The sequence below is a fragment of the Larus michahellis genome, chromosome Z, assembly GCF_964199755.1.
Source record: "Larus michahellis chromosome Z, bLarMic1.1, whole genome shotgun sequence".
Lineage (NCBI taxonomy): Eukaryota > Metazoa > Chordata > Aves > Charadriiformes > Laridae > Larus > Larus michahellis.
The window spans coordinates 50,562,334-50,579,449 of NC_133930.1; the positions used below are offsets into that span (position 1 = coordinate 50,562,334).

General features: G+C 39.7%; 1 protein-coding gene across 10 annotated transcripts in view; it reads right to left on the minus strand.

The window, feature by feature from the left end:
• SEMA4D (semaphorin 4D) overlaps positions 1–17,116 on the minus strand; it is a 104,999-nt gene that overhangs the window by 6,974 nt on the left and 80,909 nt on the right. For 7 of the 10 annotated variants that reach the window (XR_012584988.1, XM_074570889.1, XM_074570890.1 and 4 more), the window contains 6 exons: positions 16,875–17,097; positions 16,321–16,436; positions 11,922–12,094; positions 11,650–11,693; positions 10,199–10,525; positions 7,448–7,654 (listed from right to left, as the gene is read on the minus strand). Coding sequence is in view for 9 of the 10 variants with exons in the window: in XM_074570889.1 (XP_074426990.1) it covers positions 7,448–7,654; positions 10,199–10,525; positions 11,650–11,693; positions 11,922–12,094; positions 16,321–16,436; positions 16,875–17,097 (1,090 nt within the window). In the remaining variant the exon portion in view is untranslated. The remainder of the gene's footprint in view (positions 1–7,447; positions 7,655–10,198; positions 10,526–11,649; positions 11,694–11,921; positions 12,095–16,320; positions 16,437–16,874; positions 17,098–17,116) is intronic. The other 3 variants (XM_074570893.1, XM_074570894.1, XM_074570892.1) reach the window with 1 other exon arrangement.

A 17,116-nucleotide genomic window follows, 5' to 3' on the forward strand; every position in this document is an offset into this window, starting at 1 on the left:
GACACAAAGTATAGATTTTGGAAAACACTCCCCTGTATTCCCCAATATACACCAAAACCCTTTCCAAAGCTCACAACATGCAGCACATATAATTTTAAAAAAAAAGTTAATCTTAAAAAAAAATAGTGGCATCTGTATTTAACGCTTGCTATCTCGCTTGCAGCTTTCACTGGATGCTACTGAACTAAACATCTGAGATTTCAGAAAACCAAGATCACATAGGAAGCTCTCATCTAGAGCAGGGGTTAAGTTTTAAAAAGACGCTATAATCTGGGTGCAGAAAGGTTACTTTCAATCAGATATCAGAGTTAACACAGGAAAAGGTTAGGCTAATACGGAAAACAGCCACCAGCACTACCCAGTACATGAATGAAAGTTAGATTTAAGGCTGGTCACAGTTTCTGGAGTTGTAGGAGCCTGAGTCACTCTTGTTGACAAGCTAGCAAACTAATAGATAGTAAATGAAGCAATCAAGAGGGTAAGAGATTGGAAAAGTGGGGGAAGAAACAATCTTTAAATTGAGACAAGCATCTTCACAGTTTTCTGAAAACAGTGTACATTGTTATATGTACAGCCCATATCTCAGATAACTGGTGGGGGTTTTTGTGGTTTTGTTTTTTGGTCATTTTTGGTTGGTTTCTTTGTTTTTTAAAAGGGGCAATACATTCTAGAAAACAAACTGGAAATAGCTTGACAGCAACGAAAGAAAAAAAAAAATCACTTAAAAAGTCAAGGAAAACAGGCCTCTCTGAAATGCCAACAAAGAATATTACTTCAAACACCAAATAACTCATACTGACAACGCATGAAAATTGATGCAGCCTTATCAAGGCAGATTAACAGCAGGAAGTGCAATGCGAACCACATAAAAAGCTGCAAGAAGTCACCAGAGTTGGCGATGCAGAGCACATGCAGATGAAAGTAGGACACAGCATCTGCCTTCTCAGAATGAAATTTAAAAGCAGATTGGGGAAATGGCTGATTCACCTATGAGATGAAAATGCAAATCATAACTTTCCACGTTTCCCAGCATGAACAGCTCTTACTTAGATATCCTCTGAGTGGGTCCAAAAAAAGTTTTTTTCAATTGGAACCCAGATAATTGCCTGTGAAGAATAAATGAACCACTAGCAAGCTAGAACTAGGCACTGGCAGAAAAAAATAGTTTCCAGTTTGAGTTTGCTTACTTATTTTTGGGACTCCCATCAGCTAACAAGGTTACCATGTTTTTAGAATTTTTAAATTTTTAGTTTTAGAATAAAGTGAAGAAAACTAGAGAACATGTTTTAGGGACATGCTCTCCACAAATCATTCCTGCTCTCCAGAGAGCACCAGCTACTGCTTTTACTCCTTTGTTTGCCAGACAAATCCAGCAGGAATATCATTGTAGGAGATGGAAATGAGATTTTCATCTCCACTGAGGGGACAAAGCATATGATATGTTGAAGCAGCCCTGGTGAAATGGTTAAATAATGGTGACAGCTATGTTCCAAATCAGCCACCACACTGAGAGATTAATTATTAAAAGTCTACAGGTTTTAGCTGTCATGGGGAAGACAAGAAAAATAAGTGTACAGGTACGAAGTTTGCAAACAGGGCTGGTGGCAGTAACAAGAAGTTCTGACGAGAAGAACGTAAAGTTGCAGTCACGCTCCAGAGACTTTGACACCAGTCCAAACCCATTAGCTCTCACTAGGCAGGACTGGGAAATCCAGCTTCTCAATCACAGCCAGGGGTTAGAAATTAGTACCAATGTACTGCTCCGAGATGAGATATTAGTGAATCAGAGTTGCATATTAGCAAGGAGAAAAACAGTTCAAATATTTGTGTTTAATTGCAAAAGAAGAAAGGCTAAGCTGGCAGGTCAAGTAAAACCTTGTAAGCAAAGGGTATATAGAGGGAAATACACAGCAGTGAACCCCTCTCCTGAGAGATGACACATGCCAAAAGTAATTTAGAAATTACATTTGGATCTCAAAGACCTTGATGTGAAGCAAACTTCTTTTATACATACTTAGCCACACTATGAAAGCTGCCATGGATCCTGTAATACCTCTTTTTCTTGCACTCTTGTAGTCTCCCCATGCAAATTAAATTCAAATACTCCCTGTTCTGTGACCAAATCAGTTTGTGTCTGCAAATGGCCTGTGCAGCACCTGATTCCAGAAGTAAGCTGGAACTAAACAGCAGCAAACTTCACAGGGGTACTCCTTCATATAGGTACCAGCTGTTTTCCTTGGTCTCAAGAGAGTCTTTGACAAATTGTTTTCTCAAAAGCATGGCTTATTCAAACTATGCAGATACCAATCAAAAACTTTCAAAACCATGCAATGGGCTTAATTTACCCAAGCGCTCTGCTGACATATGATGCAACTGATAAAATTCACCACTGAGTATGCAAGAACACTTACTTACTGGTATATATGGGACACGCTACAACATGCATGCAGTTTGAAATGTTTTAAGCACGTTACAACAGTAATAATTATTTGCAGGCTACAGCAGCTATTCCTAACTGGAGTGATTTCCTCATGGGGAGAAAGATATTTTAATGTTTCTTCTGTTTTAAACATTTATAAATTATCATAAATCACACAAGAAAAGGTTTCCCAACTGCACCTTATTATTCATTGCACAGGAAAAACCTGTATAAATGCAGTCTGCAGCACACTGTGAAAGGTGTTCTATTCACCAGGGAAAAAAAAAAAAAAATGAAGGAAATCCTTTGAAGAATTAATAAGACACTCTTAGTTCTACTTCTCCTTAGTCTCCCCTTTTTTACCTTAATGTGCCTTATGCTTAAATTATGTTCACATTGAGTTTATTCTAGCCCTTACAAGAAAATATTTATTAAAAAAAAGGGGGGGAAGGTGTTGTTCTTGCACAAATTTCTTAGTGTGATCATAGCATTTGCACATAAAAGCGCACAGCAGAAGAAATTTCTACAGAAATGTTTCAAAAGCTGCTGTCAATGCCAGAGTTTGAGAATGGAGCATCCATGTCAGTCCTTACAGGAATTAGTTTTCAATTATCTTACAGAAGTCACTATGGAGGAAGCCATCAGAGACAGGATAACACCAACACTTACAAAGGTGTTTAATGCTGTTGGCTTTGCGTGCAGAGTCAGATGTAAGAGGGCCACAGCAGGCCCATCAGGCTGAAAAAAGAAGTGCCAACATTGTAGGAAGATAACTGCAGCCCTAAAATATTGCAATCTTAAAGTAACAAGGAGGATACTTCTAGTGTCTGTGATTTTTTTAATGGAAAATGGGTCTACAATATTTACTTGATTTTATAACCTTAAGACTTTTAAGTCCTCTTTCAGTTAATATATTAAATGAACAATCTTAATTTTTTCAAGTTATCTTCTAGATGCATCTCAAATAACAAAAAAGGTGGCATGTCACTGGTCGACAAGAAGGAATGGTTTTATTGTACCAAGGTGCCTTTAAGCGATAAATGTTCAGTCAGTGCAGAAATCACTGAATGAAGTGTTATAAAACTATAAAATCACAAATTAACAGCTACTATCACATTACTGTAGCCAAAGATGCTGAAACTGAGTTGTAGACAGATGGCATGAGATAAAACACCAAAGGTCTACTGAGATGCTAATTCATAAAGCCGGGTATAGAACTGTTTAACAAAGTACAAACTTAGCATTCCCGTGTAAGGATAAACCAACCAGAGGTTACGAAATAACTATACAGATTAAAGTGAGTGGTATTGCTTCAACAAAGCATCACCATGTAAATCTCAAAATATACTACATAAAATTTTAAAAATTTTAGAAAATTTAAAATATTTGTGCGATGGATTGAATTGTCCTGGGAGATGCAGAGCATCTCCTCTGCATCTGGCTGCCAGTTAAACCATTATCAGGTTTCAAAAACTAATGATGTGTTTGTCCACAGGCATAATTATTAAGAAACACTAACGAAGGCAGGAAGAGGAGAAGTGCTCAGGATTCTTTTATACAACAGTTCACAAAAAAGAAAAAAAGCTGGAAAACTGCAACTTTTTATAAAACTATGGGAAACTGCTATTCGATATTTGTGTTCTTGTTAGAGTAGAACAATGTAACAACCAAAGTAACCTCCATTTTAAGATTCGGACATGTTGTCATTTAGAGGCCCTAATTTGCAGCACTAGACATTTTGTTGCCTAGCAGAAAGCACTTTCCTGTGCAGGCTCACTGTGCTCTAGGTGCTGCACACCTCCATGCCTTTCCTTTCTGAGCTCTTAAAGCATTGCACCACGTCAACCAGCAGTGCACTTAAAAACCTCACCCAAGAATGACTTACAAAGCCACCTCCAGGGAGACAGCTTACTCATTTCCACGGATAAGTCAGTCAGTCTCTGATGGATGAGCTCTTCCTCCCAGAGGCTAATCAGCGTGTAGGCACTTTTGAGCCCTACTGCCGAGATCTGTGTTTCATGAGCGCTTGGTGACACCACTACAGCCAACCCTTAGACATCTGGACGCACCCTTGGGAGGGTCTGCTTCAGACTCACTCTGCAGGCACTTTGCCTAGAGCTTTAGCTTTAATCCACCTGCAGCGCATCATATTTTCCCCACCCTTCTGCATGCATTTCAGTGCAGCTTCAAGCATCACTAAACAGTGAAAAACTACAGCGAATCACTTGCAATTCTAATTCTTGCGAGTTATAGATCTGGGAAATTTTCTTGCGTTCCCTTTAAAATAGCATAGCCACAGGGAACATGGGTGTTATCAGATATTCATCTCAATATCTCCATGAAATAGTAACTCCTTTGAAGCATGTTGCTGGGTTTGCAGAACTATGTTCACACTCGCAGGGCTATTTTAATGAGACTGAAAAGTTAAGAAACCATTATGGAAAAACTCCAGCTTCAGACAAATTTGGACATTTGACAGAGTCTGAACCTGCAGGCCAGAAACACAAATATAAAGCATAATGTTTTGCACCGTCTCTGATTATAAATGCATTTAAGTTGTTGCTCAGAATATTCTAGTATCACATTCATCTGTCAAGTTAAGGACATGCTACTCTACAGCTGGGGGAGGAGGTGTCAGTAAAACATCTTTAAGCAGAACCAAAACTGCTAGAAAAATTGTTACTAGTATACCTAAATTCAAAAGAGCACACCAGAGAAACTATAAAGCAGCTGCATACATCATCAGCTCACTGCCTCTTCTTGCACCAGATGGTGTATTTCATTCAATTTATTTGAAGCCTGCCTCAAATGTCTTTAAAGGGTTTAAAAATTCTGTAACAGGGGAGAAAAGTTCTACTAGAGAAACCTAAAGTTTGCCAGTGTGTTATCTAGCAGGCACGTTTCTCTGGAGAAACATGAAGGTGTGAGACTTTTCAGGAGAGCAGAGAAACTGGGAAGCAGTTTGTGTGGGAGAGAAGGGAGATGTATTCCTTCCTTTTCAGAAGGGCAGAACTCCACTCTTGAAAACCTCATTTTCCAGAAAAAGATAACAACATGTGACAAGTGGCTGTGCTGTATCCACTTTAATTTAACGTTGCTGGAATGAGCCAGTTACAAGGTTGTAAAAGTATTATCCTTAGGTAAGCCTTCAGGTTAAAACATGTGGGATGAATAAGAGATGGGTAAGAGAACTCACCAACTCCTGCTGAGTTTCCAGACAGATTGAAGCAGACATTTACAATTAAAAAAAGGAAGAGATTCAGTAATTCTCATAAAAATAAAACTAGAAACTTAATTAAAACTAAGCTTCAGGTTTCTGACTGGATGATGAGGCAATCCATGTATTTCCATCACACATTTGCTGATACCATATCTTTTACAGGTATGACATTTAACACACTGCCACTGTCATTTTATCCTTCTGCTCCTTGTGAACACATTTTACCTTATATTCATAGCTGAGGGAAATAAAGTTCCATTCCGGCTATGTGTATATGAAGACATATCAACAGGCACTGAAGGAATGCAAATAAATCCAAATAGAGAGCTTCATAGTAAAACCACTTGCTTAGCCACCTCCAACCCAGGAGAAACTTCTGCATCCTCACATGCAGGTCCCAGAAGGATGCAAATGATCTGAATCAGTTTTGTATGCTGGTTTGTATTTGTTGGATTTTTTTTTAAATCAATGGAATAAAGTTGTAATTCCGGGCAAGAGAAGGGTGTGATGTATCAGCCAAGCATCTTATTTCCCAAAGGGAGTAAAGCCCCTATCCATAACACAAAATCCAGGCCTTCACTGCTTTTGGAGAGAAGCTGGAAATGCCTCCACAGCTGGCTCACCCTGCCCCTGCCTGTGCCATTACTGCATCTCCTGGGTATCTGATTCTTGTTACAGTTTCCACTATTCATCCCTGCCTCCTCCGGAGTGAATTCGACAGGCTGACTTTACGACACCGCTCCTTGTTTCTTAAGTTCACTGCCAAGGCAATTGCAATTACTGACAATTTTTAAAAAGCAGTACGAGTATCATGTTAAAACAGACATTGTTAGAAGAAAAAGAGTAATTTTAAAATAAATTCCAGCTCTGTAGCACAGTTATTAAGCAGTTTAACTCCTTGGTGCTGTTTATGCTATTTGTACAATTTTTTGATGGTAGACAATAAAAATTTTCTGAATTGTCTATAGCAGCAGTGAATACACTATTGCTGAAAGAACCCTGATCCTGCTATTGGTCTTTTTAGCCATGAAAATACAAATCATGTTAGGATGTACTCTAAAAAAGATTTATGCATTTTGATCTGATTCCATGCAACACTAACACACACTGAATCACAGAGCAATATGAAACAATGGTACTTTTTAAAATGAATCTATATCTGTATTCTTTGCTTTTAAAGAATAAGGTTACATTTCAAGACCTGGTTAGATCCATTAAATCTCACTTAGCTGAAACAGGCAAATATTATCAAAAAAAAAAAAAAGCTGAGTGACAAATGTTGAATTTCTATAGAAAAAGACAGCTTTGTTCTTCTCTTGTACACCTCAGACAATATACCCTTCATAAAATGGAAGTTGCCATTACTGTAACTATTTTGCCATTTGAAATAAGTTAACGTGAAAAAGGAGTAACCGACCTGGTCCAGAAGAATACGCCACATTCAAATACAACAGAAGTGTATTTCTTAAATTGCATACATACTGACAGTGAAAATATTTACCTGGTGAACAACCACATGCAATCATGATTCAGAGAACTCTTTCAGCATGTAAGTGAGCCTATTAAAGTAAAAATTCACTATTAATATACTAAAGTAGGCTGCTACATCAGAGCCTGCATTTTACAGTACAGCATTTGCAGTTCCAGATTCTTTGTAACAACATGTTGCCAGTACATCTTGAAATGAGTCGTCTTCTTTTTTCTTTTTTTTTTAAACATCAAAAAAGTAAAACATATACAGTACATGGTGACGTATGTAAACTTTTAATGCAGAAAATGCTAGTTTAAACAGTAGTCCTCCAACTTACCTGTGGCTTGGCAGAAGAGGTGAAAGGATCCCTGGACACTAACATGCTGTGCCTGGTCACTTAGGAAAGGTGGCAATAACATCACCTTTACAGGGTCTGTCCTAAACCAAACATCAGGCTGGGTACTGGTGGGTGAAGGAGGTGAATCACTTCCCACACACGACAAAAAGGAGGTACCAGTAGGAGGGAAAGGTATAGGAGATGAGGCTGTGTGACAGAAGAGGACAGAAAAGAAGAAAAAAAAAAAAGAGGGTACTAAGGAAAAAAGTTGTAAGAAATACATCACACACTGAAGAAATAATGCAAAAAGACAGATGAATTTTAGAAGGGTAATAAGAGGAAGTGTCCCTAGGCCTCTAGAGAAGAGCGCTTTCCTCCTCCACCCACAATTCGTTCTTCATCCTTCCATTCCAGTCTCTGCCCTCCCCCAACACCCAGGCTACAACCCATTCACCTAAAGCTGAGAAGAGAATCTGCTTCAAATTAATTACAAAAGTTTTAATTTTTCCCCTTTAAAGGAAACCACAAGGAACATTAGGGACTTGCAATATGGGAAGCAGTGTCATTGTGTCAAGTTTCATAAAAGTCAAGATATAATACAATTTGTTTTAATATTTATTGTTATATGTACATAATTAAAAATAGAAAAATAAAAGCAAACTGAATCTTATAAAATATAAACTGTTTACACTAAGATGGTCTAAATTATGTTCGCATGAAAGTTAAAACAGAAAAGCAGCCCAGGCATACTGCTATTTACTGTTAAAACATATTCTACTTCTAGCAATAGTTACAGAAAGATGCAGTGAGAAGAGCAATTCTTCAGGACTGTACCACACAAAATGCTTTTACAGACAAACAGTGCTGCTGTGAACCAGGCTAAGACCAAATGCACACTTTCATGTTTGCAGGCACGATTCACATAAACAGTTCAAACGATTGATTGTTTAAGCAGCTTCAGTTTCAGCCTCCAGTTGTATAGGAGATTGAAAGGTGTCATCCAGAAAGTGTGACGCTGCAAAGATTTGTCACAAAAAGAAACTGAGTTATTTCTGAATCTGAAACAAAGAAAAAAAATCGGCAATGTTTTCTCATCAGGCTGTATCCTAACCGTCCATTCCAGCAAGTCACTAGCTGAATTATTGTAGGTAATTCTTCTCGATTCCTGTTTCACTTCCACAGTGCAAAAAAACTCTCTCTGTGTCACCGCTAACTAGCAGCTGCTTGCCTGTACTGTTTCATTCAAACAAATAAAAATTAAAAAAAAAAAAAGAAAATTAAAAAAATCCAGTTTTAAATAGGAAATAGAACACAACTATGTTCAGCTTGCAGGGGGCAGGGGGCGGGGACAGAAGAGGGGAGAGGGGAAAAAAAAAAGGAAAAGCATTTCTAAATCTATTATTTCCCTCCCCTCCAACTTACGCCATATTATGTACTGGTATTGTTGTACCTAAATTTCTAGAAAGCAGCAAAGAAAAGAAGCCTTTAAACAAGATTATCCCTGAGAGTCTTACACAAATCAAGCCGATGCTATCCCCATTATACCTTGAGATTTAAGATACTTAAAATGCAGTTAAACAAATTAACTTTAACGAACTAAAGAGACCTAGTGTGCCAAAACACAAAGCATAAAACTAAAAATAATCACTAGAAGGAAAGAAAAAATATGTCCCAATCTGGACAAAAGTCTATAATTTACCAATCTGATAAACTAAACTTAATTTCCAATTTGGAATTAAAATTAAACTAGGTCTTTTTTTAATGGCAGCTAATATGTGTAGACTGAAGTACCTTTTAAAGCTAACTGAATTAGAAAGTTACTTTTATCCTATGGAAGAACAGAGCTGAAGAACAAGCAAGTAATTGTTTACTGGAGCAAAGCACTTGGTGGGGGAAAAATTGGGAACAAACAAATGGTGATCTGAAACTGGCCATTTAAAAAAAAAAATAAAAAAGACAGTACAACACAAGATGCTATGGTCTGCAGACAAGAACACTGCTTCTCTAATCGGGTGAGATCTGAAAGCAAGTTGGCTTGCTGTACAGTTTAGGCATATAATCCCCACTATGACTCAGCTGTCACACCCACGGTCTCTGTGCTAAAATAGCTAGTCGTAGGACCACAGCTGATCTCCACCACTGAAATGGACGATTGGGTCCTTCAGTCCCCATCCACGTCTGAGTCGGCATACTTGAGCTCACACTTGACATCGAAGGGCTTGTCCTTCGCCTCTTGGGATGCCTGTGAATCCCCAGGCTGCAGCTGGCCATTCCCGCAGTCAGGCTCAGTCTCGTAGCCGGTGTCATGTGCCAGCTTTGGCTGCTCCCCACTCTGGTGGCTGATGCTGCCTTGCTCCACCAGTGTCTCCTTCACACTTTGCTCACAATCAGAAAAATCTGACTTGGTTTTCTTCTTACCCAGCAGCATGATAGAGCGAAATTTCAAGCACTGCCCTGGCAAGTACCCTTTGTAACAGTTGTAGGACAGCAGACACAAGAAAAGGATAAAAAAGACGAGGAAGAGGAACATCAACAGGAAGTTATCATTTGACTTGAGGAACATTGTCTTTTCTGGGACCGCATCAGGAACTGAATTGAAGAGCTCTGTGTTGGAGGCTGCACTTGTTAGGACAGGGCCAATGGGCTTTGTTACTACCCTTGCTGTTGTTACTGGTACCATATGAGTAGTCAAGGTGTGAGCAGTAGACCCCTTGGTTGATACAGCTGACACTTTTGGCACATCGCTATTACCTTCTGTTGGTGCAGCTGCCGTGGTGGGACCCACTGTGGTGTGCTGGATCTTTTTCAGTTCCAAAATGTGCTTAGCCAGCACTTGAGAAAATTTCTTATTCTTCACTTTTTCTTCTGACAAACACTGGTAAACACCACTGTCTCCTTCTGATAAATTGAATATGAGCAGTGCCTTTTCCAGCAGGCGGTACTTGGGACTCTCCACTCTCAGTACGTCATCTTTGAACTTCCAAACTACCTGTGCCAGATTGGACTTTTGAGAACACTTGAGTTCTGCTGTGCTCCCATGCTTGAATGTATGCTGTAGGGAATTCTCTCTTACTTTATCTGGAACATCAAAATAAATGTGCAGAGTATCAGCAAGGATCCCCGTTTGCTCTAATCTGTACAGTTTCATGAGACTGTACAATAGTCTTAATGGAAATGTAAAGATTACGACATTCAGATTACCTCACGAGACCAAGATGACAGCATGTAAGACTCCCAGTGAAATACCAAGCTACAGCTGTGTGTGAGACATCAAGACGAACTAAGAGATAGGATACCTCAAACTCTAAGACAGCCTCCACTGCTAAAGATGAGACCTTATTGATCAATAACTGAGCATGCATCTGAGACAAGATGCTGAACTTGGTATCACTTTATATGCAATTAATGCATTTTAAGTAAATCAGTAACTACAAAATAACCAAGAATAAATTGAACAAAGTGCTGTTACTCAAAATTCTCTTCTAAAAAAAAATAACAGCATTTATGGTACACCCACAGTGCAACACTACAAACTAACAAAAAAACCCTAACAAGCTAAACTCTCATGGTGGACCCTGCTTTGCTTGTATTAGAAAAAAATGAAGTACATCAAACTCTTCAAAGCATTTTTAACTGAAGTACACATTTCCTGTAACACTACTACTCTTTAAGATCTCCTCGATCTGGTGGCAGCAGCACACACTATAAAGAAAGGACTTGTAGTTACTTGCCTTAAAGCACTATGGAGGGTACTTCAGCTGCTCTGCATCATGTTTTGAGTCCCCCTCCCCTCTCACCATAAACCCAGCTTTTTTTCAGCTTTTTTTTTTTTTTTTTTTGATCCAGCAGCAATAACGAAGCACTTATCAAGGCTCACAGCAGTATGTCAAATGCTGTATCACAGAGACAGCAGCCTCTGCAATATAAGTACTTATGGTAAATATCGCTTTAATCACAAGTCGCTGTTGAGGTACCCCATTCATTTCAGGTGTTTCTGCACTGCACACTGAGATGTATACAAACACAGACATTTTAAGACAACATGCAGGCTGTACGGATGCTCTAATATTCAAAAGCAGAATCTCATACCTATTAAAATATAAAATGGTGTCCAGATAATCACAAAAACCAAGCTGAGCTAAACAGAACTCTTTCACTACTCCACCTAGACATGCGAAAGAGCTCTTCAAAGACTAACTCACCAGAACAAGACGATGCATCTCCACCTATGTTCTGAATCCAGTTCCTGTAAAAGGAAGTCCAAGTATTACAACTTCAAATCTTATTTCCTACAGCTTGCCCATCCTCTCGTAGTAAGATTCATCTTATCTAAATAGCACATGAGATGGATAGGAAAAAGTCTGCATTTGAAACCATTCAAAATAGAAACCATAGAAAAATACCAGTTACCAGTAAGGGGCAAGACTGACACAGTACTGATTGTAACTGTAAAGTAATCAAAGGCTACCATTACCTTTCAATTTCACTTTCTTTAAAAATATCAATGCAGGAAGCTTTAAGGGGTTTCCAAGCACAGTAAGGATCCCTTGCTAAAACACAGTCAACACAAGTGGTGTACTTATCACAGAATGCCACCGGAGACTGAACCACACCAGAATTTGAACCAGCATAGAGGTATCTTCTGCCCTAAAAAAAACCAAAGCACAACAACAACAAAAAAAAAAATCACAGCCAATCACTTTCTCAAAGTCGAATAACCCAATTCATGAAACAATTTAAAAATGGCTAAAAGTAAAGAGTGGCATACACAGAGCCATGCTTGTAAAAACTGGAGCATGAGGGGAATAAGCATTTTGATTAGCTTTTATTTCTAGAAAGGAAAGGAGACTTATCTTGAAAATATTCAGTGATGCTGGAAGTACAAAAAGACAAAAGAACAAAAACCTGAAATAGATACAGTTTATGAGAATGGAAAGTAACTATGTCTAACCATGGCTTTATCACACAGTTCTTCCACAAATACAAATGCACCGACAATCCTCATATGAGGCAAAGCAAGCCTGTGCTGATGACACGTCTGCGGCAGACACATGCAAGCCTGAATAGGCAATGCTCACTGTATGTAGGACCTGCTTCTGCCCCCATTAACCCAAAGCAGTCCTACTGCCTTCAGCTCTTCTACCAGTTAGGTCTCTGCAGCCACATCAGCATCAGCCTTGAGTCAAATGCGGCTGCCTACTTGCTACTCAAGGAGGAACACAGGACAGTATTCAAAGGAAACAGCACTGGTATGACACCTAGGAAGAGGAGGATATAAACAGAACAGCTGTTTGACCCACTGTTGCTGGGGATCCCAAACAAGTCTCACTGTGAGCATGGCAGGAAGAGATCACGCTCATGCTGAACACCCACCCTTCTCATAAACGACAGGCAGCTGCCTTATTTCACTCATCTGTTCAGAGCTCCGGGAAACCAATGGCTAAAGGTACACTATGAATTTACATATTATTATGCAAAGCCTCAAGAAAGGGGCCTGCTCTACCACCCAAACCCACCAGTGACTGACCTTCTAGTCCTTTTGGGAGGCTGTGCACACAAAGTCAAACCGCACACACCACCTTGGCAGTGGGTTGGCATCATCCTAGGGTGCTGATAAATCCACCCTACCACAGTTGTCATGGCAAATGAGCAGGACTCAAGCACAGAGTGGCTTTTCCTGTACAGCAACCATATGTATCTCGGTATATAGAAATGTACTCAGGGGTCGTGTCTGCAGTGAGGCTGCTTCACTCCAGCAGAATGAATATGGTCACGAAGTGATGGGCAGACATCCAAGAAAGATTTCTAGTAGAGAAACATTCTTCAGAAAATCCTCATGTTTGTGGTGCAGACTTTTGGTCTTGACATTGGAAACAGACTCAAGAAAACAACTAACAGGGCATCTTAGGGCTGAATTTAGGTTTTGGGGCTCACTGTCACTCTTTTCCTAAGGATGTAAGGAGGTTTTGCCACAAGAACTCGTAACAGGTTAGTCTCTTTAATGTAATGATCATGAGGAAGTCGGTCTTCAAATTATGCTAATGAATGATGCATTCTGACTAACAGCATTCTTTAGAAGAAGCTACAAGACCAAGCACAAATCAGTTTGGATCCATCTGAAGATCCATATGAAGAATGCAAACAGCTTTCAAGGAAAATCTTGGCACTGCAAGATGAAAGGCAAAACTGGATCAAAAAAGTATCTGCTAGCACTGCCTGCTAGAAGATGGACTTTGAAAGAGAATCAAATTTCAGAGACATATATTCAAATGCAATCTTTTGGCCTAAAATTTAACTTAGGTTAGCATTGGGCTATGCTGCAGTGCCCACAGAAGGAAGTCTGTGGTGTTGCAGACATACAACTTCCTAGAAAAAGTTTCCAACTCTGATGGAAAGCTCCCACAAGGCACCAAGCGCTGCTCATCTCCTAGCGCTCTGCTAGCTAATGTTCAAGCCAACAGTGCAACACTGCGCATGGGTCGTAGTGTCTTGGCATGGTTCCCAGCTGGTACATCCATGATTTCAGAGAACGTACAGTGAGCCGAGCAGACCATTTTAAAAAATCCAGACACATCTTTCAGTCAACTGGGAGTTAGAAGGATTTACTGTAGGCGCATCTGACTCTGCCCACCACCCTCCAAACAAGGTGAAGGTATATGGGAAGGGCCTGGAGACTGCTGCAATAATGTCTTCAGGAAGGACTCCGACTCCAGAGAGGTGTGAAGCCCACTGTCAGAGTAACAACTATAATGCTCTCGTAGTTAGCCGATTACAATGGGATGCCACTACACATACCACAATACCAACTACATGAAGGACTTCACTAGCAACTGACTGTTATTGCTACTGTGATGTCCAGGGAGGTAGAAACTTGTGTTTTCAGTCTGGGGAGCAGAAGTAATCCCTGTTTGGGTGGTACTGCAACTATACAACTTTCACGATTCCAGCATCTGACCCAACCTCCTATTCCTCATTGCTGAAAAGAACCGCTGCTTTTACAGGAAGGTACTGGGCAGCACTGCTTCAGTTTTGAGTGTTAGTTTTATATGTCAAAAGTTATTCTAGCAAAAGGAAAATTTCCCCTTGCAGAAGGTACAAGCTGTTACGCTCCACAGTGCCAGGCAGGAAGCAGTGACTTGTTCCAACCCGAAGCGTTGAGAGAAGTTTCTCTGTGAAAAGACAGCATGTTCCCCATGCAGCCCCTATGCCATGTCTCACACTGCCCACTTTCAGGATATTCTTGAGGAACTGAGAATGTGGCACCTAGATTCAGAGAAAATAAATTCTGTGCCATCATTTCTACACTACCCTTGGCTATCAAGTGCATGCTGAAGCTGCTAGATCATGTGTCTTTGGTATCAGGTTGTAATGCCTACCCCTTCCCCTCCACTCCCCAGAAATGGAGGAATCGTAATTAAGCTGGTGTATGAATGATCCCACAATTCACTCACAATGGGAAGAATTGGTATTAGCATATTTATTAGAAGAGTTATCTATCATTATCTTCTATCACAGGGCAAATGCTGAAACCTCCTGTAAAAGCAAGGCATTTGAAGCTTTCTTTGCAGATAAAGCAGAAGAAACCAGCAAACATTTTATATATACACACACATGTATACCGACACATATATATATATATATAAAAGTTGCCAGTGTGATGCATCATACAAAAATAATACAAACATCTTTACTGAAATCTGTGAGCACAGTAGTTTTTAATCATTAATTTTCATTTTTCTATCAAAAATATACTCTGTCCTCAAGACTTCTTTCTATTACAAGCATGAAAGGACAAATAAGTGTGCAAGATGAGTATGAAAGAATTACAGCTAAAGCTCTTGTCCACTAGGTTGATCATGTTGGCATGCAAAGTTTTAGTAAATATCACATAAAAATAAAAGCTGTTTCTAAGATATCTTGGCAGTATTCCTAAGTCCTTAGCTGCAGAGCATTTATTGATCACTAGGTAGCTACTGAATGCCAGTATTACTACAGACACTTCAAAAAAGTCATTCTTTCCTTAAGAAATGCCAAGATTTTGCCAGTTGAGGAGTCTGATGCTAAAAGCCACTGCTTAGGGTAATAATGTCACAGATATTCATGGATCTGCAGATCTGAGTAACGAGGGCCAGGAGCCTAACTAGTTTACGAAGTACACACAGTGATTATCCTCCAACTGTCACAAAACCACTCCAGGATTAAATTGAGTGACTGACTAATAAACTTTCAAACTGCTGAGTTTGGAGCCTGTGGCAAGGCTTGTGTCCCCCAGCTGCAGCTGGTGCTGCACCAGGCAGACAGGACCTCACCAGCGGTCCTCACCTCTAGCTGCACCAAACATGACTGCTTGCACGATGCATCTAGCATGTAGGAGACTGCAAGATTTGAGACAGCAGAATCCAATTTGTTACACAATTCTGAGTCTCTCTGCTAGACAAGACTGTTCTCTCTTCTTAGGTCTGTTTCCTCAGAAAGATATAACAATTCTTTGCTAAACCCCCGACGATTTTTCCTCACAGATTTGCAATGTCCACAAGGGGTCAGAATTTTCACACTACTCCTAAACCTGAAAACTGGTACCTTAAAACATGTTACAGCTTTCAGCTTCTGCACATGGAATCCAAATGAAGACCTGCACACCTGTGACACACAACTACCCGCATATCTACATACTTTCAGAAGCTTGCCATTTACCAAATACACTGAAATGCAGCAGGCAATACGTGCTATTGCTGCAGTGTGAAGAGTTACAGATGCAGCCTTTGCTTCTGTGCACAGTGTCTTCTTTCATCACGACACAGTTGCAAGGTGGTAATAAAAAGTTTTGTGGAAGAGCAAAGTGACATGAATGCTGTGATACTTATAGCACTTACTTTTTTGGATGCAAGCAAGAGAGTTTGGACTGGCTCAAAATTTGGAAAAAGCTGTGTTTCTTCAATAATATGCATTCCATTTTCATAGCTGATAGCTTTGTGCAGGGCTCCTTGATCTGAAACAATAAAGCAATATATTTAAGCAAGATCCTTAAAATAAAAAGGCAGTGAAATAATGCACAATTGCTGTAAATTCTCTCAATCTGCTTGCTGTTCAGCTGAAGACTTCACACAGCTCTGTGCCAATGGCAACCATTGCCACCGTAAGGAGCTCTGTGCAAGAAATGACATTGTGGGACAAATGATGACAATTTAGGGATTATCTTATCTGTGGGTTTTTTTCTGCACTCATTGCAGTTTTGCAGTTCTTTTCCTGCAATACTTTTTCAAAGCACGTAAGATTCTCCACTTACTCACCATGGCCCCTTACGCTTAATGAAAATATCAGCTTGCGTAAAAGCAGTGTAAATATTAAAATCTCAAGAGTTTCTTTTAGAACATACTTCAGCCTAAAGAATCAGTGCATCATTAAAAAAGTGTTTTGCAGAACTCACCTGTACTGATGAACATAACATCATATATGGTACCATTGAGTGCTCTGACTCTATCTACTACAATCTGAGTATACTTCACATCTCGTTTTATTAGTCGAGGTCTGTCTCCCATTGGAGTCACTGAGTCATCCATTAGAGGATGATCTTTAACAAACTGCAATGTTTTGTCTGGTAAATTCAGAGAACTCATGTAGTTTGATGCTCTGGCTTCCTTGTTTATACACTAGTCAGGGCAGCAGGAA